Source organism: Eulemur rufifrons, chromosome 9 (genome assembly GCF_041146395.1).
Source record: "Eulemur rufifrons isolate Redbay chromosome 9, OSU_ERuf_1, whole genome shotgun sequence".
NCBI lineage: Eukaryota > Metazoa > Chordata > Mammalia > Primates > Lemuridae > Eulemur > Eulemur rufifrons.
In genome coordinates, this window is record NC_090991.1 from 40,659,651 (window position 1) to 40,680,461 (window position 20,811).

The 20,811-nt window shown below is 52.1% G+C and overlaps 1 protein-coding gene across 1 annotated transcript; it reads right to left on the reverse strand.

Annotated features, from left to right (window-relative positions):
- Positions 1-6,048: 6,048 nt before the first annotated feature.
- Positions 6,049-16,289, reverse strand: KIF18B (kinesin family member 18B). Its single transcript, XM_069481540.1, has 15 exons — positions 15,977-16,289; positions 15,179-15,336; positions 14,774-14,878; positions 14,459-14,569; positions 14,182-14,379; positions 13,873-14,049; positions 13,178-13,252; positions 12,935-13,035; positions 12,363-12,513; positions 11,615-11,742; positions 8,809-9,014; positions 8,024-8,618; positions 6,944-7,030; positions 6,390-6,475; positions 6,049-6,155 (listed from the first exon to the last, which is right to left on the reverse strand). Exons 1-15 carry the CDS (start codon positions 16,287-16,289, stop codon positions 6,049-6,051), a joined length of 2,598 nt encoding a protein of 865 aa, XP_069337641.1.
- Between the last annotated feature and the right edge of the window lie 4,522 nt (positions 16,290-20,811).

Consider the following 20,811-nt stretch of genomic DNA (forward strand, 5'->3'; position numbering starts at 1 on the left):
AGCACCAGCAGATGAAGTCTCCCAGTCTTTTTCCCTCAGCCACCTGCCTGGGGCCCTGTCACAGGCCCAAGTTCCATCTTCAACCCCAGCCCTGCCCCTCAGACCCATCCCCACACTCAGCCCTTAACCACCTAAAGGTGTCGGCACAGAGAACCAGAGGCAGACAGACTTGGTCATGGTTGTTTTCCAAACTTTCATTATTTTTTAAGTTATACATGCATTGTAGAAAAAACAGAAAATACAGATAAGCAATACAACAAAGTTTAATTAGCCATAATTTTGCCACCTGGAGATAAACACGACCAGACTTTTTCCACACATATAAACTCAGTTTTTTCAAAGTGCATGCATGCTGTACAAATTATTTTGCAATTTGCTTTTCTCACTCAACAATATGTTGTGAACATCTTTCCATATCAATAAATATTTATCTATATCATCGTTTTAACAGCTGCATGGTTTTCCACTATATGCATTCATTTAACCAAGCCCTGTCGTTGGACAGTATGTTCTGCCTCTCTCTCTCTCTCTCTCTGTTCTAAACCACACTCTGATTCACATCTGCCCCAGGCAGACACAGCCAACAGAGACAGGCAAGCAGCCCTCGGCCCTCCCAGCCACCACCCCTTCTAGCCTGGCTCAGGCCCCATTCTCTGGGGGCCTCCTCTCTTGCCTCCCCAAGCGGAAGACCCTGACATCCAAAGCCGCAAGCCAAACCCTAGACTGACTTCTAGACTACACAGCCGGATGCTGCTGGCATGCAGTGCGGTGCCCAGACACTCCTTCAAGGAGCCTGCAGCCAAGCCACGCCTCACTTCAAGCCCATATGGGGACAAGATGACTTCCCTGTGACCCTCCCCTGTGTCAGAATCCGCCAGATAACCTTCTGCCTACAGGGCAAAGCCCAAATGCCTCCCAGGACAGACCAACTCCACATCCGGCCTCAACCCCCACACAACGTACCTGGTGTTTGTCAAATACACCAGGCTCTAATTCAAGCGGCAGTTTGGCCACTTGTGCCCCCGCTCCTCGCCCAGTGCCTGGCACAGCATGGTGGTCACCACACTGGGTGGGATGAAGAGAACATGAGTCTCTCTGGCCAACCAACCCCTCCCTTGGCGACCACAGGTCTGTCTGTCCATGCCCGAGGAAGGGAACTGAGCCCGGTGGCCACTAGATGGCGGTGCTCAGCTGCCCAGGTTCCAGCCGCCACCAGCTACAGCGGCTTAGAGGCCGGGGAGAGCTGGTCTCACAGCTGTAGGTGGGTTCTCTAAAACCCAAATTTGTAACACCCAGAGGCATTACCCCTTTATTCTCTAGCCTTGCCTCTGACTGCTATGCAGTGCCCTCTAGGAGAGAGAGCAAAGCCTTGTCACTCAGCAGCTGTGAACTCTTGGATGACTTCAGGAACCTTCTCTGAATCTCCATTTCCACATCTACAAAATGGGGACTTGCCATTCCTACTCCCAAGCAAGGCAGTTGTGAGGATGAAATCATTGGAAGCTGCACACGGCAGGTGCTTGACAAGTCATAGCTTCCGCCTAACAATACCTCCCACGTGCCTTACCTACCAACGTTAGCACATCTGCGATGGGGTTGGCCTGGAGGAGTGGGAGCTGGGTCCTCTAGGAGGGCTGCCATGTCCTCCTGACTCCACTGGGAATAGGTGGGCACCCCCCTCAAAGGCAGTTACCTGGCAGTGTGGACAGGGCAGAGGGGCTGCAGCCAGTGAAGGGAGGGTGGGAGTCAGCACCATTCACCCCCAGACCGCTAGTTGTTGGTGGCTTCAGGTCTCCCAGGGGATACGTGCAAGTAATGTTCGACTGCCCTGGAGACTCGAGTAGAGGCTGTTTGTCAACCTGATTTTTTGTTTCCCTGACCCCATGGGTTCTGTTCCCTCCACCCCTTCCCTTCCCCACCCCCAACCTTGAGCACACAGTCCACGCAGGTTGAGTTCTTGGGGAACCAACACCACCTCCTGTGGGTGTGGGTCTCATCTAAGGCTTCCTGAGGAAGGGACCATGATGGGGACTTCCTGATGTTAGGACCTATGTCTTTCCATAAACTGGATTCTCCCTAAGGACAGGGCTGCCCCCCGAGACTGAAGCACCCACAGGACAGCAGCCATCCTTCCCCCCTGGATGGGAGCTCCCTAATGTGAGAACCCACAGTTCACTGTCAGAGGGACATTCCTTGAGGGCAGGGGCCGTCTCCCTATTCACTTGCAGGGGCTGCCTCAGAGCAGGGACCATCCCTTCTCCCTGTCCTTAGCCTGGGTCCACCAGGTTCTGTGGGTTGGAACCGACTCCTGTGGCTGCAGAATGGTCCCTGGCTGCACCTCAGACCCTTCCTTCCCCTTGCTCTTCTCTGGCCCCTCTCAGCTTGTTGGGGGCATCAGCTCACTCCCCTTCACAGACCCCCGGGGCCAGGCTGCTGCCTTGGGGTTAACAAGCCCTTTCTCACTGGCTTTTCCCCAGCCCAGCCAGGCCCGCTCCAGCCTGCCCCCCACCTCCCAGCCTCTAACCCTGAGATCAGCTTTTTAATTGCTTTCCCTGATCTGCTCTGCTCCCTGCTCCCCTCGTCTCCCTGCCTGATTGGGTCCCTCTAGAGGACAAAAGGCAGGGACCAGATGTGGCCCTGGTGGGAGGAGGGGGCTGGCGGGTGGCCTGTTATTTCCAATCCAGCAGTCCTCCCAACAGACAGGATGAGAATGGAGAACGGAGACAGGGACAGGGGGGCTGTAGGTGAGCTGGGGGAGCCCTTGGGATGAGCTAGAAAACACAGCCACGGTCTCCAGCCCCTTGGGGTGACTCTCCTTCCTCCACAACCTTCATCCCAAGCCCTCCTGAATCCCTCTTCACTGAAGAGCCTTGGAGGAAGGGAAGACAAGTAGGATCCCCCAAACATAGCCAAAGGGACATTCCTGGGGAAATCTGGGGTCTGGGAGGCAGGACTCCTGAGTCAGTAGCTGCCAAGGAGGTTCCCTAGGTGGTGATGAAGTCCCCTGGGGGCTGAGCTGATGGCTGTAGATAGGAGGGGACCCAAAAAGAAGACCCAGTGCTCTCTCCTTGACAGATACCAACATTGATGGAGGTTTGGTCTTACACTCAGGTGACAGGGACAGGTGCCAATCCTGACTCTCTGCATGCAGGGACCATGTCTTGTTCTCTGTGTTTTCAGCCCCTGGTACTGACCTTGGTTCTGTGAACTGGGCAGGAATTTGTACCCCAGGGCGAGGGTCCAGGCATGAGCTGTGGGGATTAAGGCAAGCAAGGAAGTGGGGGTACAGGGCCTGGGGAGACAGGACTTCTGAACCGGGAGAAGTGAAGTGAGGGGCTCTGTTCAGGCCTTCAAGGTGGAAGAGGCAGGACGAGTCAGGGAGAGGGGGCATTACACCAGGGTGGGCCCGCAGTGGATATCTTGTGGTCGACTCTCTTCGTGTAAGAACAATCCAATGTCAGAGTCTCACCGCCGCCCACAGAGGTCAGCTGGGAGCTGGCTGTCAGCTCCCTGCGGAGCTCGGACCAGCCAGGCTGCGTCTCCGCAAGCGGGACATCACACAGCGAGCGCTCTCAGCCTGACCTCCTGTGATTGAGGGCAGGAGCCACACATGCTTAACTCTATCAGCACAGAGTCTTTGTGCATTTAATGGATCACCCTAGAGCACATTTTGCACCACAGAGCCACAAATGTTTGCCGAGGGAATGGCTGGCTGAGGAGCATCCTTGTCAGGAGTGACCCCTGCCACTTGCAAGCTGTCCCCAGCCCAAGCAAATTCTGCCACATGCAAGGGACCCTACTGTGTGAAGGTTGGCCTCCCGGCTCTAGTTACCAGCTGCCTTGCCCTGTGCCTCCTGCCTCTGCACTTGCAGGGGGGACGGTGGTGATCAAATGAGATAATATATGTGAGGGCTCCAGGAAATGGGAGGACTTATTCAATTTGAATCCAACCAACATGCAGCAGGGCCTCCTGAGGTCAAGGCACCATGCCAGGCCGCTGGGGGCGACAGATGATGTGAAGCTGTGACTGCTTCTGTGGAAATCGCGGTACACAGGGGGCAGAAAAACTCATTAAGACTAATTGGAGAGGAGGGAACCCCAGGCACACGAAAAGAAATGATCTGTTCACTTCCAAGGGGAAGCGGCTTGGTGAAATGCAAAGAACCAGCCCCTGGATCCTGAACACTTGCTGTCTAACTCTGGGAGAGTTTCAGGGTCCTTTTCCCGTCTATCTCCTCATTACCGACCCCACGAGGTCAGGAAGCTTTGTGAAGAGGCCTGGCAGCTAGGAGGAACTCAATGCTTCTCTTCTCACTCCAACACGTGCTCAGGACTGAGCTTGGAGGGGCTCACCGGGCAGAGGGGGAGGAGGCTGCTCCCCCAGAAGAGCTGGGACTCATTTGAAATTAGCAGCGTTATTTATACACTGCTCACAATGTGCTAAATACCTTTAACATGTTTGTTTTCAAAATCAGGTTAAATACAGACTCCTGTAATTTTGTTTACACTATTAATTCGTTCAGCCACCCGTGTCTTCATGGGGAGAGCAGAGGTAAACTTGTGTTGAACTATCACACAATTCAAATGAGTGGAGATGGAAACCACGAACAGGTGGAGGGCGTGAGGGCAGGGCCAGACTACACTAGGCTCAAGCTGGGGGGGGCTTAGCTCAGAGCCTCATCGAAGACCTGGGGACCACTAAAAATGCTCTCCCTGACAGCAGGACTCCTAGCAACCACCCCCAAGGCTGCAGGAGGATGGACAGACCTCTAGGTGTAATTGCTTTGAAACCTGCTGAGGAGAGGGTGGATTGGGCTGTGGAGGAAAGAGCAGGGCTCAGCCCCAGGCCCAGATCTAAGGCTCCTGGGGGAGGCAGAGTGGGGATTGTTTTCTATACTCAGAAGTTTCTCGAGGGCTTGAAGAGTGGGAAGATGAGACAGGGAAAGTGTTGCTATCCTTCCTAGATGTACAGAGAAACACACACCAAGGGGCCAGGTGTGGTGGCTCACACCTGTAATCCTAGCACTCTGGGAGGCCAAGGTGGGATGATCGCTTGAGCTCAGGAGTTCGAGACCAGCCTGAGCAAGAGTGAGACCCCCGTCTCTACTAAAAATAGAAAAATTAGCCAGGTATGATAGTGGTGCCTGTAGTCCCAGCTACTAAGGAGGCTGAGGCAGGAGGATCGCTTGAGCCCTGGAGTTTAAGGTTGCAGTGAGCTACGATGATGCCACTGCAATCTACCCAGGGTGACAGAGAGAGACTGTCTCAAAAAAAAACCCAAAAATCCCAAACCCACACATACCAAGGATGGAGATGGTTTATTAATTATTATAAAAAATATATCTATATCTACATGTATATTTATATATACGTATATAGGCAGAAATAAAGTATCAGAGGCTTATAAACATCAGTATTACTAGCATTTATATCCAGGTGGTAGCGTTAGGCTGAGTTCCCCTTTCTTCTTTACATTTTCTTTTGCACTGAATGTGCATCTTGTCCACAACAGGGCAAAAACAGTAAAGCTGTCCTCATTTGGAAATCCAGGCACCACCATCACCCACATCATCACCAGGACTGTGGCTAGAGACTAGGGCTCCTGCTCTGGGCTGGGGGGAGTGGGGCTGAAGATGCCCCTCTCTCAGAAACCAGGAAGCAGGGATGCTCCCTTCCGTTCTCCTCCTCCACTGCCAGTGGCCATGACTCTGCAGGGCCCTGTGTTAGACACAGGCCAGGAAGAGAGTCCAAAAGGGCCCCCTGCCTGCTTGGAGGGCATCATAAATGAGAAGAGAACATGGCAGCGCCCTTTAAAATAGCAACATGTTAACACTCACAAATGAATATGTACCCGCTGAGAAGCTGAGAGTGATGATAAGAGATTAATAAAGAGAGCGAGTAGCAGAATGGATGGTTGGGGGAGGGGTGTTAATAAAGGAAAGGCGTGTGGGCACTAACTGCTCTGAGGTAAGGAAGGCAGGTCAGGGCTCCTGGTGTAGGCAGCTCCAGGGACCAAGTGGGGGTGGCCGGCCTAGAGGGGCTGGTGGGTCAGGACACCTTGGCGATGCAGTTCCCAGCTGACAGCACTCTCCCAACCCCAGTGAGTTCCTTTCTGCTCCTCCTGTCCCCAGTGTGGAGGGGACTCAAGGACAGCTCTACAGGCCAGTTGGATGGGGGGGCTGTAGGGAGGAAGGAGGAAAGTGAGGCTCCGTCCCATTGTCCCCTTGTACCCCAGTTCATCTCCCACCTGTCTTATCAGTGTCCCTGACATCCTTGGCAGCATCCCAGGCCCTCCTGTTACCCAGATCTCAGGCCACCCTGTCCCTTCCTACTTCCTGTCTTCATCGGCCACCGTGGCCCAGGCCATCCCTGTCCCCAATGCCAGTCACCTGGGATTGCGAGGGGCCCAGCTGGCCTCTTCAAGGTGCTGCTGGGGAGGCGGGCGATGCGGCTGCGGCCCCGGGAGACTGAGGAACTGCGGAAGGGAAGGAAGAAAGGTGGGATGTTACCTCTGGGCTGTGGAGGTGTGTGCTGGGGATGGGGGTAGGCGCTAAACACTAAGCCTTGAGAGCAGGGAGGTTGAACACCAACAGGAGCTTCTGGGGCCCGATCTGAGGGAGGGAGAGGCGGTGGCGGGAGGAGAGGCTTGTGGGGTTCGGGACATGAGAGGGAAGGAGCGGTGATGGGGTGGGTAGTCCACTCACTGGATTAACCAATGAATGCTGAATGTCTCCCTTGATGATAGGGGGCCTATGGCCACCTTCAGCTCTAGGGAGATCCTGGAATAGCAAGGGCCAAGGGAACCTCAGGCAGAAAACTAGATCCTGGCCCTGCTCATAGGCCTCAGCTGCTGCTCCAGGGGGTCCAGAGACACACTGGGGGCCTAGAGCTGGCCCAGGTGTCCACTGCCCTGGTGAGAGCTTTCTCTCCCTGGACACCTCACCTCACAATGTGCCTCTTCTTGCAGGCCGAGGTCCCAGGGAGGGAAGATGTTGGCTTGGGGCCCTTTATGGTGAACAGCACGGGTCCACTGGGGAGGAAGGAAGGGGAAGGGAGGCGGATCGGCAGGGAACCAGAAATGGTGCCAGCCACTTCCTCCCTCCACCTCCCCAGCTGGGGTGGGAAGGGAACTGGGGGTGGGTGGACGAGATGACCTCTGAGGTTTCTTCCCACTACAAGGTGGACTCCTCTCCCTGCCTCACTTGGCCCAGGCTGACAGCTGAGTGACAGGCCTGCTCTGGGAGGACGTCCAGATGTCAGTTTCTGGAGTGTCCCGGGAACTGGAGTTCAAACAATTTCACCCTTCCACCTGCCCGGCTCTGAGCTTGTTACTGAGAGCTGGTTTGCGGGCTGTGGCAGGGGCGGGGATGCGGGCGGGCAGCTGCTGGCCTCTGTCTCACACGTCCAGGTCAGTCCACCACTTGTTCTTGGCCTTGGACTGTCCTGAGCTGGCTGCTGTTCCCCTACCCTGCCACGTGTGTGGAAGGCAAGGGTGAGAGCTTCATCTTCTCACTGAAAAACCCTGAATAAAGTTTTCTGGGGACCCCCCCATTCCAAATGCTGGGCTAGAGGGCAAAATCTGGGGGTGGAAGTGGCGGAAGTAGGTATTTCCCAGAGGAAGACAAAACTCGGACAGGGCCGGCCAAAAGGCCCACACAAGGCAGAGGAGCAGATGGCATTGGCCTCCCCTCACTCACTCATGCCTGCTCTCTGCTCACTATTCCCAAGTTGGGGTCCCATTAGCTACCCATGAGCATGCCACAAGCCAGCACAGAGCTAGTGGCTTTGCAGCATGGACAGACAAGGCAAGGGCCCCCAAGAGATGCCCTATCTCCCTGGCAACTGTACATCCTGCTCTCCTGGGCCCAGGGAGGGAAGCTGATCATGACCAAAGGGAAACAGACAGCAAACATCCAGCTCCGAGAGTCAGGCTGTCTCCACTCTGCTTGGGAGCACCACTGTCCCTTGCTGGGCACTGACCCCCTGCTGGGAGGGGTGGGGGAAGGCAGGAGCGGAGACCCACCTGGGCATGAAGGGCTGGTCCAGCCTGTTCAGCTCCTGGGGGACTTTCTCCCAGCCGGCACCTTCACGGAAACTGAGCTTTGAGGGGGTTTCCTCGGAGAGATCAAAGGTGGCATTGAGATCCCGAGTGGGTGGGGCCAGAGGGGTGGAGCAGTTCTGCATGGCCGAAGGGCCCAGGGGCACCCGGCTTTTGATGACTGTGGCTGGGCAGACGCGAGAGGAATGGCAGGGGGAGGAGGGCCTTCCCCCATTGGGGGTCCTGGGCCCAAATGGCAGCTGGATCTCAGGCAAAGACTCTCTCCTCAGGGAGGGCAGGAAGGACTGGCGCTGGCGCTTGCTTCTCTGCTTTGGGGCCGAAGGACTGTCTGCCTCAGAGGGGCTTGGTCTCCTCCTCCTCTTCTTCTCCATCAGCCATCGGGATGCCTGGGCCGGGGAGCACTTGGGCCCAGGTGGGATGCCCAGAGTGTGCATGGGGCCACTCAGTCGCCTTGCCATGGTCCGGGTCATGGGGCCAGAGTACGCTGGAGACTCTGGGCAGAGAGAAGGGGGTGTTGAGGGGGACCAGGGACGGGCCAGAAGAAGGAGAGTCTGTAGAACTTGAGCCAGACACTGGAGACATGATGGACCCCCTAACTCCTCAGATGTCGGGGGCCTCTGTGTACAGAAGTCCACGATCCCAGGGGGCCAGCCTCCTACCACAGCATAACCCAGCAACTGAGACCCCCAGCAGCACTCTGCCCCAGCTGGGCCTTGGAGATGGCAGCAATAGAACAGGGTGAGACTCACTTGACTCTGAACACAGCTCCTGAGCCAGAGGTGTCCCTCTGGCCAGCCCAGGAGTCCTGGAGGCCTCTGCCTCAGGCTCCGTTTTTTCCTCTTGCACCAGCTGCTGCAGGGTCTCAAACTCTGTGATCATGTCGGGGGTCAGGAGGTTGGCTGCTTGGAGCAGGGAGTACTGCCGCTGGGCCAGGCACAGCACCTTCAGGGCCAACCTGGAACAGAGGGAAGGGGATCCCCACCCCTCTTAAGACCTGGCCTGACCAGGATCCTCTGTGCTGTGCATCTGCCCCCGTCGCTCCAGGTGTGGCTGAGGAGCATAACTGGGCTGGTGCCCTGGCTCCCTCCTGCTTTGCCCCAGACTGGCTGGCCACCCTCGCCACCCTCCCAGCCATGGCTCCTGTTCTGCCCTACCCTTGCTGAAGGCCAAGGCTGGCCAAGATGGCCACAGGTAATGGTGGGAGGTGTCACCATTAAACATGTGCCATGACAGTGACCTGGGAAGTAGTGAAAGGGAACTAAGTGGCCTTGGCCTGGGAAGGTCTGAGTTTCTGCTCAGCTCTGCCACTTAGCTAGCACAGTGATCACAAGTTAATCTAACCCTAGAGGCAATGTAAGGGAGCAGTTAGGAACCCAGCTCAAGTTAGACTGCCAGCTTCCTGCTCAAATCCTGGTTCCATCGTCTCTCAGTGATGTGATCTTGGATGCACTGGTTAACCTTGGTCTCAACCTTAGAATGGGGATAAAAAATGCACCCACTTCATAGGGCTGTTGGAAAGATTAAACGAGTTATTTCACATACAAACTGTTTGGGATTCTTGGCACATAGTAAGCCCTGTAAGTTTAGCTAACTATTACTTTCTGTAAAATAACACCATCTACCTTGTTAGGGTAAGAGGAAATTAAATAAGATAGGCTGTGTTCATCTTGGTTCTGAGAAGATTCTCAAAAGTGCATCCAGTCTGTGCTTGCTACTTAATGGTTGGGATCCTGGAAAAGTATCTGTGAACCAATGCATATTTTGCATGCACTGGGGGGCCATTTAAAGGAAATTATGGGGCTAATGTGATTATTGATGGTCTAAATTTAGATTCTAATAAAGCAAATTTTCTTTCTGTAAGGCATACCTATGATAAAAGAACAAACACAATTATCTCGGTGGGGATTATTTGTGGAAAATGATTTATCCTCAGGTAGCTCTATCTGCCTGAACATCTCTGAACCCCCTCTGCTGCCCTCAGTCAGTGTGTGCTCCAGGAACAAAAACTCATTTTTATAAAGCAGCCTCAAGGCCTTTTTGAAAGAGGCAGGATGTAAATTAAAAAGGACACAGCAGACTCATTCTATACCTGCCTGAGCCACACATCATAAGGAAGATTAGACTACGGAGAAGAGGGGTGTTCGGGGCAAATGCATTGGCCCCATCCTTCCTGCCCTGGGTAAAGGCCTCAGTACCCCATCTGCCAAATGGGGAGTTGGTCTAAATCAGGGGTTTTCAAATTAGGTTTCAAAAATCCATCAGGCAGAGCAACTCTGTTTTGTCTGTTCTATGCATGAGATTTCAGCACGGGATTTCATTCGAAGAAAGGACTTTGCAGTTAAAAAAAATTCTGGACAAACCACTGAACTGGAAAATCTAAGATCTACTCATTGCCCTGGTGGTCCAAGACTCTAAATTCTAAAGCCAAAGGTAAATTATTTTTGATTGTCTGGTAGTTAGGATGTTTCCAAATATGGAAACAATCTAGAATGTCCTACAACCCCTGATGCTTGGGGTCTTCTGTCACATTTTATTAGTACTTCACCCTCAAGAAGTAGGGAGACTAAGGGCTATGATCCCCAGATTATAGCCAAGGTTGAAGCAACTTGTCAGAGACCACAAACCCGGAGTGAAGCAGAAATGAGGACCCCGGTGTCCTCTCTGCTCATGACAAGGGACACCAAGCGGAGAGACCCTGAATCATCAGTGGAAGCCTGTGGTGTTCCCTGGTGGCCAGGGGGACATCTACCAGTGCGTCCCTGCCTCTCCAGGGCCCCGGGGAGTCTGCAGCAGGAGACAGATAATGAACCGCTGATTATTCAGGCTGCAGCATTTTTGCTGAGTCGGGAACAGACACTCCCCAACAAGAAATAAAATTAAACAGGCCCTTCTGTCCAGAAGCTTTAAATACACTGCCTAGCGTGAAGCGTGCTGGGGAGGGAATAGTGGGGTTGGCAGTAGCAAAGCTAAGTGGCAAGGGATTTATGTGCTAGGGGCCAAGGAAAAAATACTAGTAGCATCTCTCTATTAAGCATAGAAAGAATGGTCCAAAATCCGTTTCTCGTTGGCTTTGAGTGGTGGTCTGTATTTACGTCTGAGAAAAAATAGCCTCAGTCAATCTGTTGATGAAGACACATGACAAACACCTGGCTCAGGAAGGCTGTCCCTAATTTCAACTCCTCTTGGCTGTTCCCTCCTTGTTGAGGACGGGCCGCTTTGCCCTCAGACTGGAAAGAAAAGCTCTAGCCTAAGCAGCCCTGCCCTAACTCCACGCCTGCCAGCTGTCTGGATGGAATCTGGTGTCTCACGTCCCTCTCCTGCTGGGCTGCCGGCCATGTGGAGGAATAAATAGAGATGACGATGATAAGTAAATAGAGTAGGTGATAATATCAAGGCGTTGAAAGCAGATAAGGGACAGTGTTGATGAAAAGAGACTAGACTCCACATTGGACAGACCAGAGCTTTTGAGATGCATTTCACACCCATCCCACCCCCAGGAGGTTGACCCCATCACTTTCCCCCTTGGACTCCATAGTAGAAGGAGAAGACACCTACTGCATAGGACGGTCCCTGTCCAGCTTCTGTGGTGAGCGGTGGCCCACAATGGGTTTGGGCTGCAGGGTCGGGCCAGGGGGCCCTGGCAGTGGATGCCTGAGGCTCTGCTCCAGCATCTGGATTGGAACCTAAAGAGGAGGGAGGAGGTACAGCTGGAGGAGCCAGGGTGGCTGCCCTGCCTCTACGAAAGCAACTCCTAAAATCTTTCCTTCCTCCAAGCATGGCAATGGTAGCTCCTAGAATGCCCAGGTCCTGAGGGAGGTTTTCATCCTCCCGGACACTTCCAAACACACAAGGATCTGACAGAATATTTCTCCTTTCTGTGCTGGATCTGAAAGCCCCCCCGCGTCCCCCCCACCTTTTTTTTTTTGAGACAGAGTCTCTGTCACCCTGTCTAGAGTGCAGTGGTGTCATTGTAGCTCACTGCAACCCCAAACTCCTGGGCTCAAGCGATCCTCCTGCCTCAGCCTCCCGAGTAGCTGGGACTACAGGTGCGTGCCATGACGCCAGGCTAATTTTTCTATTTTTAGTAGATATGGGGGTCTCACTCTTGCTCAGGCTGGACTTGAACTCCTGAGCTCAAGTGATCCTCTTGCCTCGGCCTCCCAGAGTGCTAGGATTACAGGTGTGAGCCATCCAGGTGGAGAGCCAGGAATGAGGGGCCCCTGAGTCAGGAAGAGGCATTTCTCCACTATTCCACCAGCTCTAAGCCCTCCCAATGCCCAGGCCTCACATCCTCAAGACCTACCTCCTTTGCTGGGCCTTTGTCCTTGTCCTCTGAGGACTGCTCCTGGTCTGAAGAGTTCCCTTCCACGACCCTCTCTACCTGGGCCTCTGTCTCCAGGCTCTCCTCTTGAAGGGCTCCAGACTCCGCGGGGAGCTTTGGGGTGCAGGGCTGTCTGGGAGGGCAAGGTGGTAAGGGAGAGCTGGGAAGGCTGAATGGGGAAGTGACAGTCTGAGCAGCAGGATATGGGGCAGGATCTCTGTGGCACCCAGGTGGTACAGACTTCATAAGGGACGGATGCTTGGGTGACAAATGGGCAGTAGCTGAGGGTGGGAGAAGGAGCCAGGGATTTTCTGGTTTAAGAAACAATGACACCCAACCTCTGAGTTCACCTGCTCTGGAATAGTAGATACTGCCTCTGTGGGCTGTGGTGTCATTGGCGCCTTTGACACAGGGCATTCCAGGTGACAGTTGGTTGCTGGGCACTGGGTGGGAACCCTGACTCTAGGTGTTGGAGCAGAAGCTGGAGAAGGGGGGCTGGGTCTCCATCCTGGCCAAGTTGAATGGTGGGGACAGGCACGGGCAGTAGAACTCACTGTTGTTGTGGTGGGCCCAACTTGGGGGACCCTAGGAAGTCCTGATGTGGGGGCTGGGCTCCTGCCTCATACATCTGGAGCTTCTTTCTCAGAGCAGCTACCTGGAACAGGAGCAGCCCAGCCCCTTAGAGTCCCGGCTGAGCACAGGAGCAGAGGGGTGGGCCTAGAGCCCTGGCTGCACCCCCCAAAGGTCCTGTCCCTCGCTCTCTGCCCCCGAGCCTGCTCCCCAGGTGGGTTCCTCACCTCAGCCTGGAGCTGCTGGCAGATGGTGGCATACTGGCTGATGTGACAGTCCAAGCTGATCACGTTGCTCTTCAGCTGAGATGGGGCACAGGGGAGAGATTTGTTTGTTCATTCAAAGCAGCTTTTATCAACCACCCCAGTGGCCAGGCTCTGCACTGGGTGTCTCATGCTACTGTGAGGCGCCCTCGCAAGTGGGGAAACATGCCTGAGACCCCAATGCAAGAGGCAGACGGTTGCCTTTGAACCCAAAACCCTGACTCCTCAAACAAGACATTCTGGCCAGGCATGGGCTTTTCTGCAGCGGCCCCAGCAGAGCCAAGGAGGAGGAGGAAGCAGGGAGGGGGAGGCCAAGCAGATGTGGCAGAAACCAGAGCAACTCTGCTGTTATCTGTGTTAACACGTGTCTGTTTTGCTGAAAATATGGTCCTACTGCTAAAAACAAGCCTGAATTGTTCTACTGGCCAACACTCAGCTACCTGCCTTGTTGCTCCCGTCAGTTTTGAAGACCATCCTGTCTCTCCCCAGCTGGAGTCTTCCCACCCAAGGATGGGGACTGTGTGGCTTCTATCACAGAGAATCTCCCAGAAGACAGAGCCAAGGGAACTTCTTTCCTCTGCCTTGGGGATCTGTCCCTTCCTGATCCTGGGCTGCAGCTCCCTCCATGCCTAGGCCGGCCCTCCCCAGCTGGCACGCACCGAGAGCCTGATCTCCTTGGCCCGGTCGGCATACTTGAGGGTGTTGTATGTGTCCTCGTAGGCCAGGCTGGAGGGGCTGACAGCAGCAATCATCACTGTGCGGCAGTTGCCCCCAAGGGAGTCTTTGAGCAGGCGAGTCAGTTTGCTGTCCCGGTAGGGTACGTGAGTCTTGCGGCCCTGGGGGCAGTGAGCAGATGTGGGGTGAAGTAGCTGGACAAGGCTGACACAGGCTGGGGCCTGGTGGCCTTTCACCCGGTTTCAGGTGCTTGGTTGCTGTCCTGGGGAGGACACTGGTCAGCCTTGCTTTACCTTTGCGTCAGCCAGGGCGTTGAGGACATTGATGAGGGCCAGCAGAGAGCGGTTGATGTTGGCGCCCTCCCGCAGCCGCTCTCCCTTCGCGCCAGTGTTGGACGCCCGCTCCGAGCCAGCCAGGTCAATCAGGCTCATCTTGGCCACCTGAACGGCCTGGGTCAGTCCTGGAACCCGGTCCTGCTGCTTCACGAAGATCTGGGGCAGGTGGCAGGGGTGAGAGGGAGCCAGGCCTCAGGAGCCCCGGCTTCAGGCTCTGACCCATGGCCTCTCTCACCTGGAAGATGGCGTGGGAGCGGGAGGATGCAGCGTTGGCATCAGTAGGGTGCTGTGTGCGGTTCCGGTTCCCCCTGGTCAGCATCTCCAGCAGCTGCTCAGCTGAGGCTGGCTACAGAGGAGATGCCCAGGAAGGGGGCTGTGGTCTTCCCAACCAGGGCTTTTCCCCTGACAGGAAGGGCCACTCTTCAGAACCAGTGTCACCCCCTCCTTGTCACCCCGCCACCACCACAGGGTCCAGGGTGTCCCTGAACGTCTTTGAGGGAACCCCAGAGGACCAACGGGGCTCTCATGCCACCTGAGCCCAGCCCCACACCTGGTGGAAAGAAAGTCCTTGCACCACCACCCCCTTGTCGGGGTCCTCACGGATGGCAAGGGGCCCCTTGGGCTCCAGGAGGTCGTGGATCTGCTCATTGTATACCTGCAGAGAAAGGAAGTGGGAAGGAGACCTCAAGGAGAGGACCCACCAGGAAACCTCTCTTTCTAGAGTCGGGGGCATGTGGAGACACCAGACCACCAGCGGCACTTTGAGGGACGATGTTAGTGATGAGAGCAGGGTGGGCGGTTCTGTTCTCTCACAGTCTCTCATGGGGCTGTATCTGGGGCCCCAGGTCGCCATTTCCTGCCCCCGCCACCACTGCCCCCCAACCTGCTCACTTTCCCCCTCAGGTTGTGAGAAGGAGGGGTGAGGCCACCAGCCCAGGGGAAGGAACAGCCTTACCTCCTGATAGCTGATGAGCACTTCGAAGCGCTTCTCCTCCTGGAGGGCCTCAAGACGCCTGTACAGCTCCACGGTGGTCAGGTACATGATGCCAGGGTCCCCCTCCCTTCCCAGCATGGTGTGTGTCTTCCCGGCCCCAGTGGCCCCGTAGGCAAACACTGCAGAGGACAGAGTAGGGAGAAGGGTGGCAGCAGGGCCAGATCCGCTTCCCCAGGGTGGCGCCCCCCCAACCCCCCTGCACTTCCGCCCCGCTCAGCCTTTCTTCCCCCTCAGGCCCCTTTCCTTTGCCTTCCGTGTCCGCCTGTCTGCCGCTTCTACCACCCACATCCCGTGTTCCCACTGCAGCTCTGCGTTCTCCGTGTCTGTCCTGGCTCCTCGCAGGCCTGTGGGTTTGGGGGCCATGGGACCCCCGTTACGCTGGGGCCAGCCCCTCATTCTCCAGTCTGGGTAGCTTCCTCTGCTGAAGGCCCGGAATTCTTTCCCTCATGTCACTTACCTGGTTACACACTTGTGATTTGTGATTCGTGTCTGCTCCCCCTCTAGACGGGAAGCATCAAGAGGGAGGACCCATAGGGTCTGTCTGACTTGCTACCGTGTCCCAGGCCGGGCAGAGTGCCTCACACAGGGCAGAGTGAGTGAATGGGGGCCCCACAGGGAACGAAAGGGCCAGAGCTCTCCTCAAGTCATGCCCAGCTGGGGGGAGGCGGGCACATGTCAGAAGACACACGAAACCCTCCCCTTAGGAGGAGGCAGGAGGCAGGAGGCAAGGCCACTACGAGACAGGGTGCAGGTTCTCACCTGAGCAGTTGTAGCCCTGGAGGAAGCCGTCCAGGATGCCGTGGGTGGTGTGCTGGAACACATCCTGTTGGGTGGCTGCCTCGCCAAAGACCCGGTCAAAGACAAACGTCAGGTCTTTGCCCTTCCTTTTGGGGCCATCTTGGGTGCCGCTCCATTTCAGGCCAGGGAACCCTCCATCAGCCTCCTCAGGGTTAAAGACCAGCACCCGCTCGTCCACCACCTGAACCACCGGCCGACGTTGACTGTCCAGCTCCCGAGGGGTGGGGGGCCGCACCCGCACCACCACCCGCACCATGCTGTCCTCCACTGCCATCACCATGGCAACACCTGGGCAGAGACATGATGGAGATGAGGACCAATCCGACCCTGGGCCTGACCAATTGCCCCCTCAGCATTCAAGGGAAACCTCTGCCCCTTCCCAAGGGCTGACCTCCATTTTATACCTCAAGACAGCAAGAATGTTGGTGCCAGCACCAGTTACTAATAAATATTCCTTTCTCACCTAAAATACCTCTGTCATATGCAGATGACTATATTACTGTGCCTTCTACCATGTTCCTCTGATATATTTGTCTACTCTTGTGCCAATACCACACTGTTTCCACTGTAGCACTTTACAGTGTACTTTACAGCTAGTAAAGCAAGAACCACATCACTTGTCTTTCTCATAACTTTCTTGGCTATTCTCAGGCATTGATTATATTATTTGACTTTAAGAACATTTTATTAATATCAATTCTACCCCCAACCCAATTGCCCCCTCTCCCCTCAAAAAAACCCTAGTGGGATTACAACTGGACTTGCATCAAATTTACATATTTATTTTATTATATTAAAACTTTTCAGGCAAGACTGTGGCTATTGCCTTTCTATTTGTTCAGATGTTTTTTATGTCTCTCAATAAGGTTTTATAGTTTTCTATCTCTTCACTTAGGTTCTATGATTGTTCTTTTAATATAATTCCCAGGTATTTTATGGACTTAATTGCTCTTATGAATGGAACGTCTTCCCTCATTTTCATTTCCAGCTGGTAATTGCTAGTATGAAGAAACATAATTGATTTTTACATATTTGTCCTATATCCACCACCCTCAAACTCTCTTATTAATTTGAGTTGTTTTTATTAGGGCTTATTGGGTTGTCTAAGTATACAACTATGTATCAGAAGAGAAAAAAAATGAGCTTCTCTTTTTCACACTTACACCAAATATTTCATTTCTTGTCTATTGCAGTCTCTAGAACTTCTAAAATGATGTTGAATAATAATGATAATAGGCATCCCTGTGTTGCTCCTGATTTTAAAGGAAATGGCTTTAGTGCTTCAGTATTTAGAAACTAGTTTTGGACAAATAGTCTTTATCATATTAGTAATTTCTATTCTTATTTTAGTCACAGTTGTTATTAGGAAAATCTAGAATTTTATCTAATGCTTGTCCAGTATCTCCAGATATGTTTATGGGTTTTTTTCCTCCCTTATTTTGTTGATGTGGTAAGTTATTTGATATCATTCCTGGTATCAAACCAACCATGCATTCCTGGAAAAAATCCTACCCTGGCCATAATGAAGTTTTCATGATTGGGCATAGTGGTTCACACCTGTAATCCTAGCACTCTGAGAGGCCAAGGCAGGAGGATTGCTTGAGCTCAGGAGTTCAAGACCAGTCTGAGAAAGAATGAGACTCCATCTCTACAGAAAAATTAGGATCACTTGAGCCCAGGAGTTTGAGGTTATAGTAAGCTATGATGATACCATTGCACTGTAGCCTTGGCAACAGAGTGAGACTCTCTCCACCAAAAATAAATAAATTAAGAAGATACTCCTTCCCCATGGTAATACACATTTTCTTATATTTCTGTCTAATACTTTTCTTTCTTACATTTAGGTCTTCCTCAAGATGCAATGTATTTTTTGTGAACTGCGTGAAGAGTTTTCTAAATGTCTTTTCTTTACAATTCATAAGCAGTTATCTCGAGGTCATTTATTGAATAGTGTATTCTTTCTCCACCAATTTGAAATGCTAATTTTTTTTTATTTTTATTTTTTTGAGACAGGGTCTTGCTCTTGTTCAGGCTGGTCTCAAACTCCTGACCCAAGTGATCCTCCCACCTCAGCCTCCCAGATTGCTAGGATTACAGGTATGAGCCACTACACCCAGCCTGAAATGCCAAATTTAACCTAAGTAAATTCTCACAGAAACATGAATTTGCTTCTGGACTTTCCATTTAGTTTCATGGATATGTCCATTCCGTTTCTAGCACCTCACTGTTGTAGATACTATGGTTCTATAATATATCCCCTCATTGCTCCTTTTCCTCACTATTCTTTGGCATTTTGTCTTGCATATGATTTTAGAATCAGCTTATAAATTTCTATGAAAATCCTGCTAGGATTTTAATTTGGATTATTTTGGCTTTATAGATTAATATGTGGAGAATTAGCATCTTTACAATATCAAGTCTTCCCATCTAGGAACTGATACCTCTTTCCATTTATTCACAACTTTATAATCTTTAGTAAAATTTTATAATTTTCCCCACATGGGTATTATATATTTCTTAATAGGTTTATTACTAGTTATTATATAGTCTTTGTTATGTTGTGAATAGGCTCCTTTTAAAATTACATTTTTGCCAGAATATATGAATGCTACTCATTTATATATGCAGATCTTGTATCTGGCTACACTGCTGAACTCCCTTATGGTTCTAATAGATTGTCATTGATTCTTTTAGGTCTTTCAATTAAATGACAATATAGTTTGCAAATAATGACAGTTACCTTCTATTTTTAACTCTTCTGTATTTAGTTCACCACCTCTACTGCCCATTAGGAATGTAGGAATGGCTTTTGAATTTTATCAAGTGCTTTTTGGCACTTGCTGAAATGATCACAACAGTATTTCTCCTTTATTCTGTTAATGTAGAAGGTGTGGCACAACAGATTTCCTAATGTTAACCAGGTAATAATTCCAAACATTTTTTAAAAATGTTTTTGGAGATGTGGCCTCGCACTATTGCCCAGTTTGGCCTTGAACTTCTGGGCTTGTGCAATCCTCCTGCCTCAGCCTCCCATGTAGCTGGGACTACAGGTGGGAGCCACTGTGCCCAGCCCAAACACTTATTTTCCCATTCTATCTTGTATTTCCCCCAGACTTCTCTCCTTGATTTTTTATTTCTCTTTTGAGCCAGCTTACTGAGGATAGGGATGGAATTTGTGGAATGCATGAGTCACAGATATTCTGGAAAAGTTCAACCCAACTCTGGGGATATATTAACAAGGATAAGGACAGGGGCTTTTCCTGGGGGATACGAATAGATGAATGTTTTCCCAGTAAAGACTAGGTCCCACTGATGGGTCACAATTACCAAGGTCATTCAGCAAAGAAAAGTGGGGTTTCTACCTAATACTCCAGCAAACAGCTCAGGTTTCCCTTGGGGAATCAGGCAAAATAGAGCTGATTTGAAACTCCTGTCTCCTTACCCCTAAACTTCTTCACTTCTTCACCATGCAAAACAAGAAAAATATATCAACCAACGATAATCCTTTTACATGTGTATAATTCTATTCCTGTCCCAGCAATCAGATTGCCATAATAAACATGTTAGCTACGTGCTCACTATGTCAGAAACCTTTCAAAGCACCTTACGCATATCACCTCCTTTTATCCCCATTGCAATCCCACAAGATAGATACCGTTATTATACTCATTTTTCAATGGGGAAATTGAGACAGAGAGGGTTAAGCAATTTGCCCAAGGTCCCAAAGCTAGTGAGTGATGGAGCTCCATTCCAACCAAGGTAGTCTAACTGCAGAGCCTGCTATACTGCTTTATAATGATATTATATGTTATGCTATGATGATCAAATTGTTGTAATGTCCCTTATGTTTGTGTAATAATTATAATCACTTTTATGGAATTAGCATTATGTATTCTGCAGACACTTTCAGATATATGGACTGTACCTAATTTTCAACAGAGAGAGTTCTTATCTCCTACCCTTGCATTCCTACCCCCGGAAAACCCCACCTTTAGAGCTGGGGAAGTGAAGGCAGGGAGTGCCTGGGTCTGCATGGGCCTCCTTCCTGGCAGTCCCAGCTCCCCATGGGGAGGGCACCAGCTGAGGAGCCACAGAGCAGCCTAACAATCTAAGCAGGAAATTAAAAAGGGCACTGGCGAAGGAGTGCGCATAACCTTTACAGTTCTCTCCTCCCCGCCTCCTGAGGGCAGTGAGGCTGAGTCTGTTTGCCTAATGAGATGTTTTCCTTCTTTCTGAGCCAGTGCTGGGGGCACGGGTGCAGGATTTGGGTGACCCTTGGCATGACCGCTGCTAGGATGTCTGGGTCCTGGTCCCTGTTCTGCATCTGACTGAGAGGAAAGTCTTTCCACCAGTCACACCATGTGGATGTCACGTCAGCTTCCCCCTTTGAGAGCCAGAGAAAAACAGCTACATTTCTGCTCCTGCCCCAGAGGGATGAGGAGATTAATGAGAGAACGTTTGTCAAGTTTGCTTTGATCCTTGGTTGGAAAGAGCATTTCAGCCCAAAGTACAAGGGAGATGATTCTTTAATAAGATCTTCGGGATTTTTCAGCCAGCCACAGTAACGTCCTGTTTCTAACCTAGGGCAGCTCATTAAAAACCCAGAGGCTAGTGCTCTGCTGAGCTGGGGGCTGAGAAGCCAAGATTCAGTTGTTTTGGGGATGGCCTCCTTTGCCCACCCTCGTAGGGACAGGCCCAAGAAGCTTGAGCTCTTCAGAAGCCCCTGGAGAAGAATTTCAGAGGACTCGAGAGGATCCCTCTGCAGACACTGGGAGCTGAGAAAGGTGGGGGAAAAA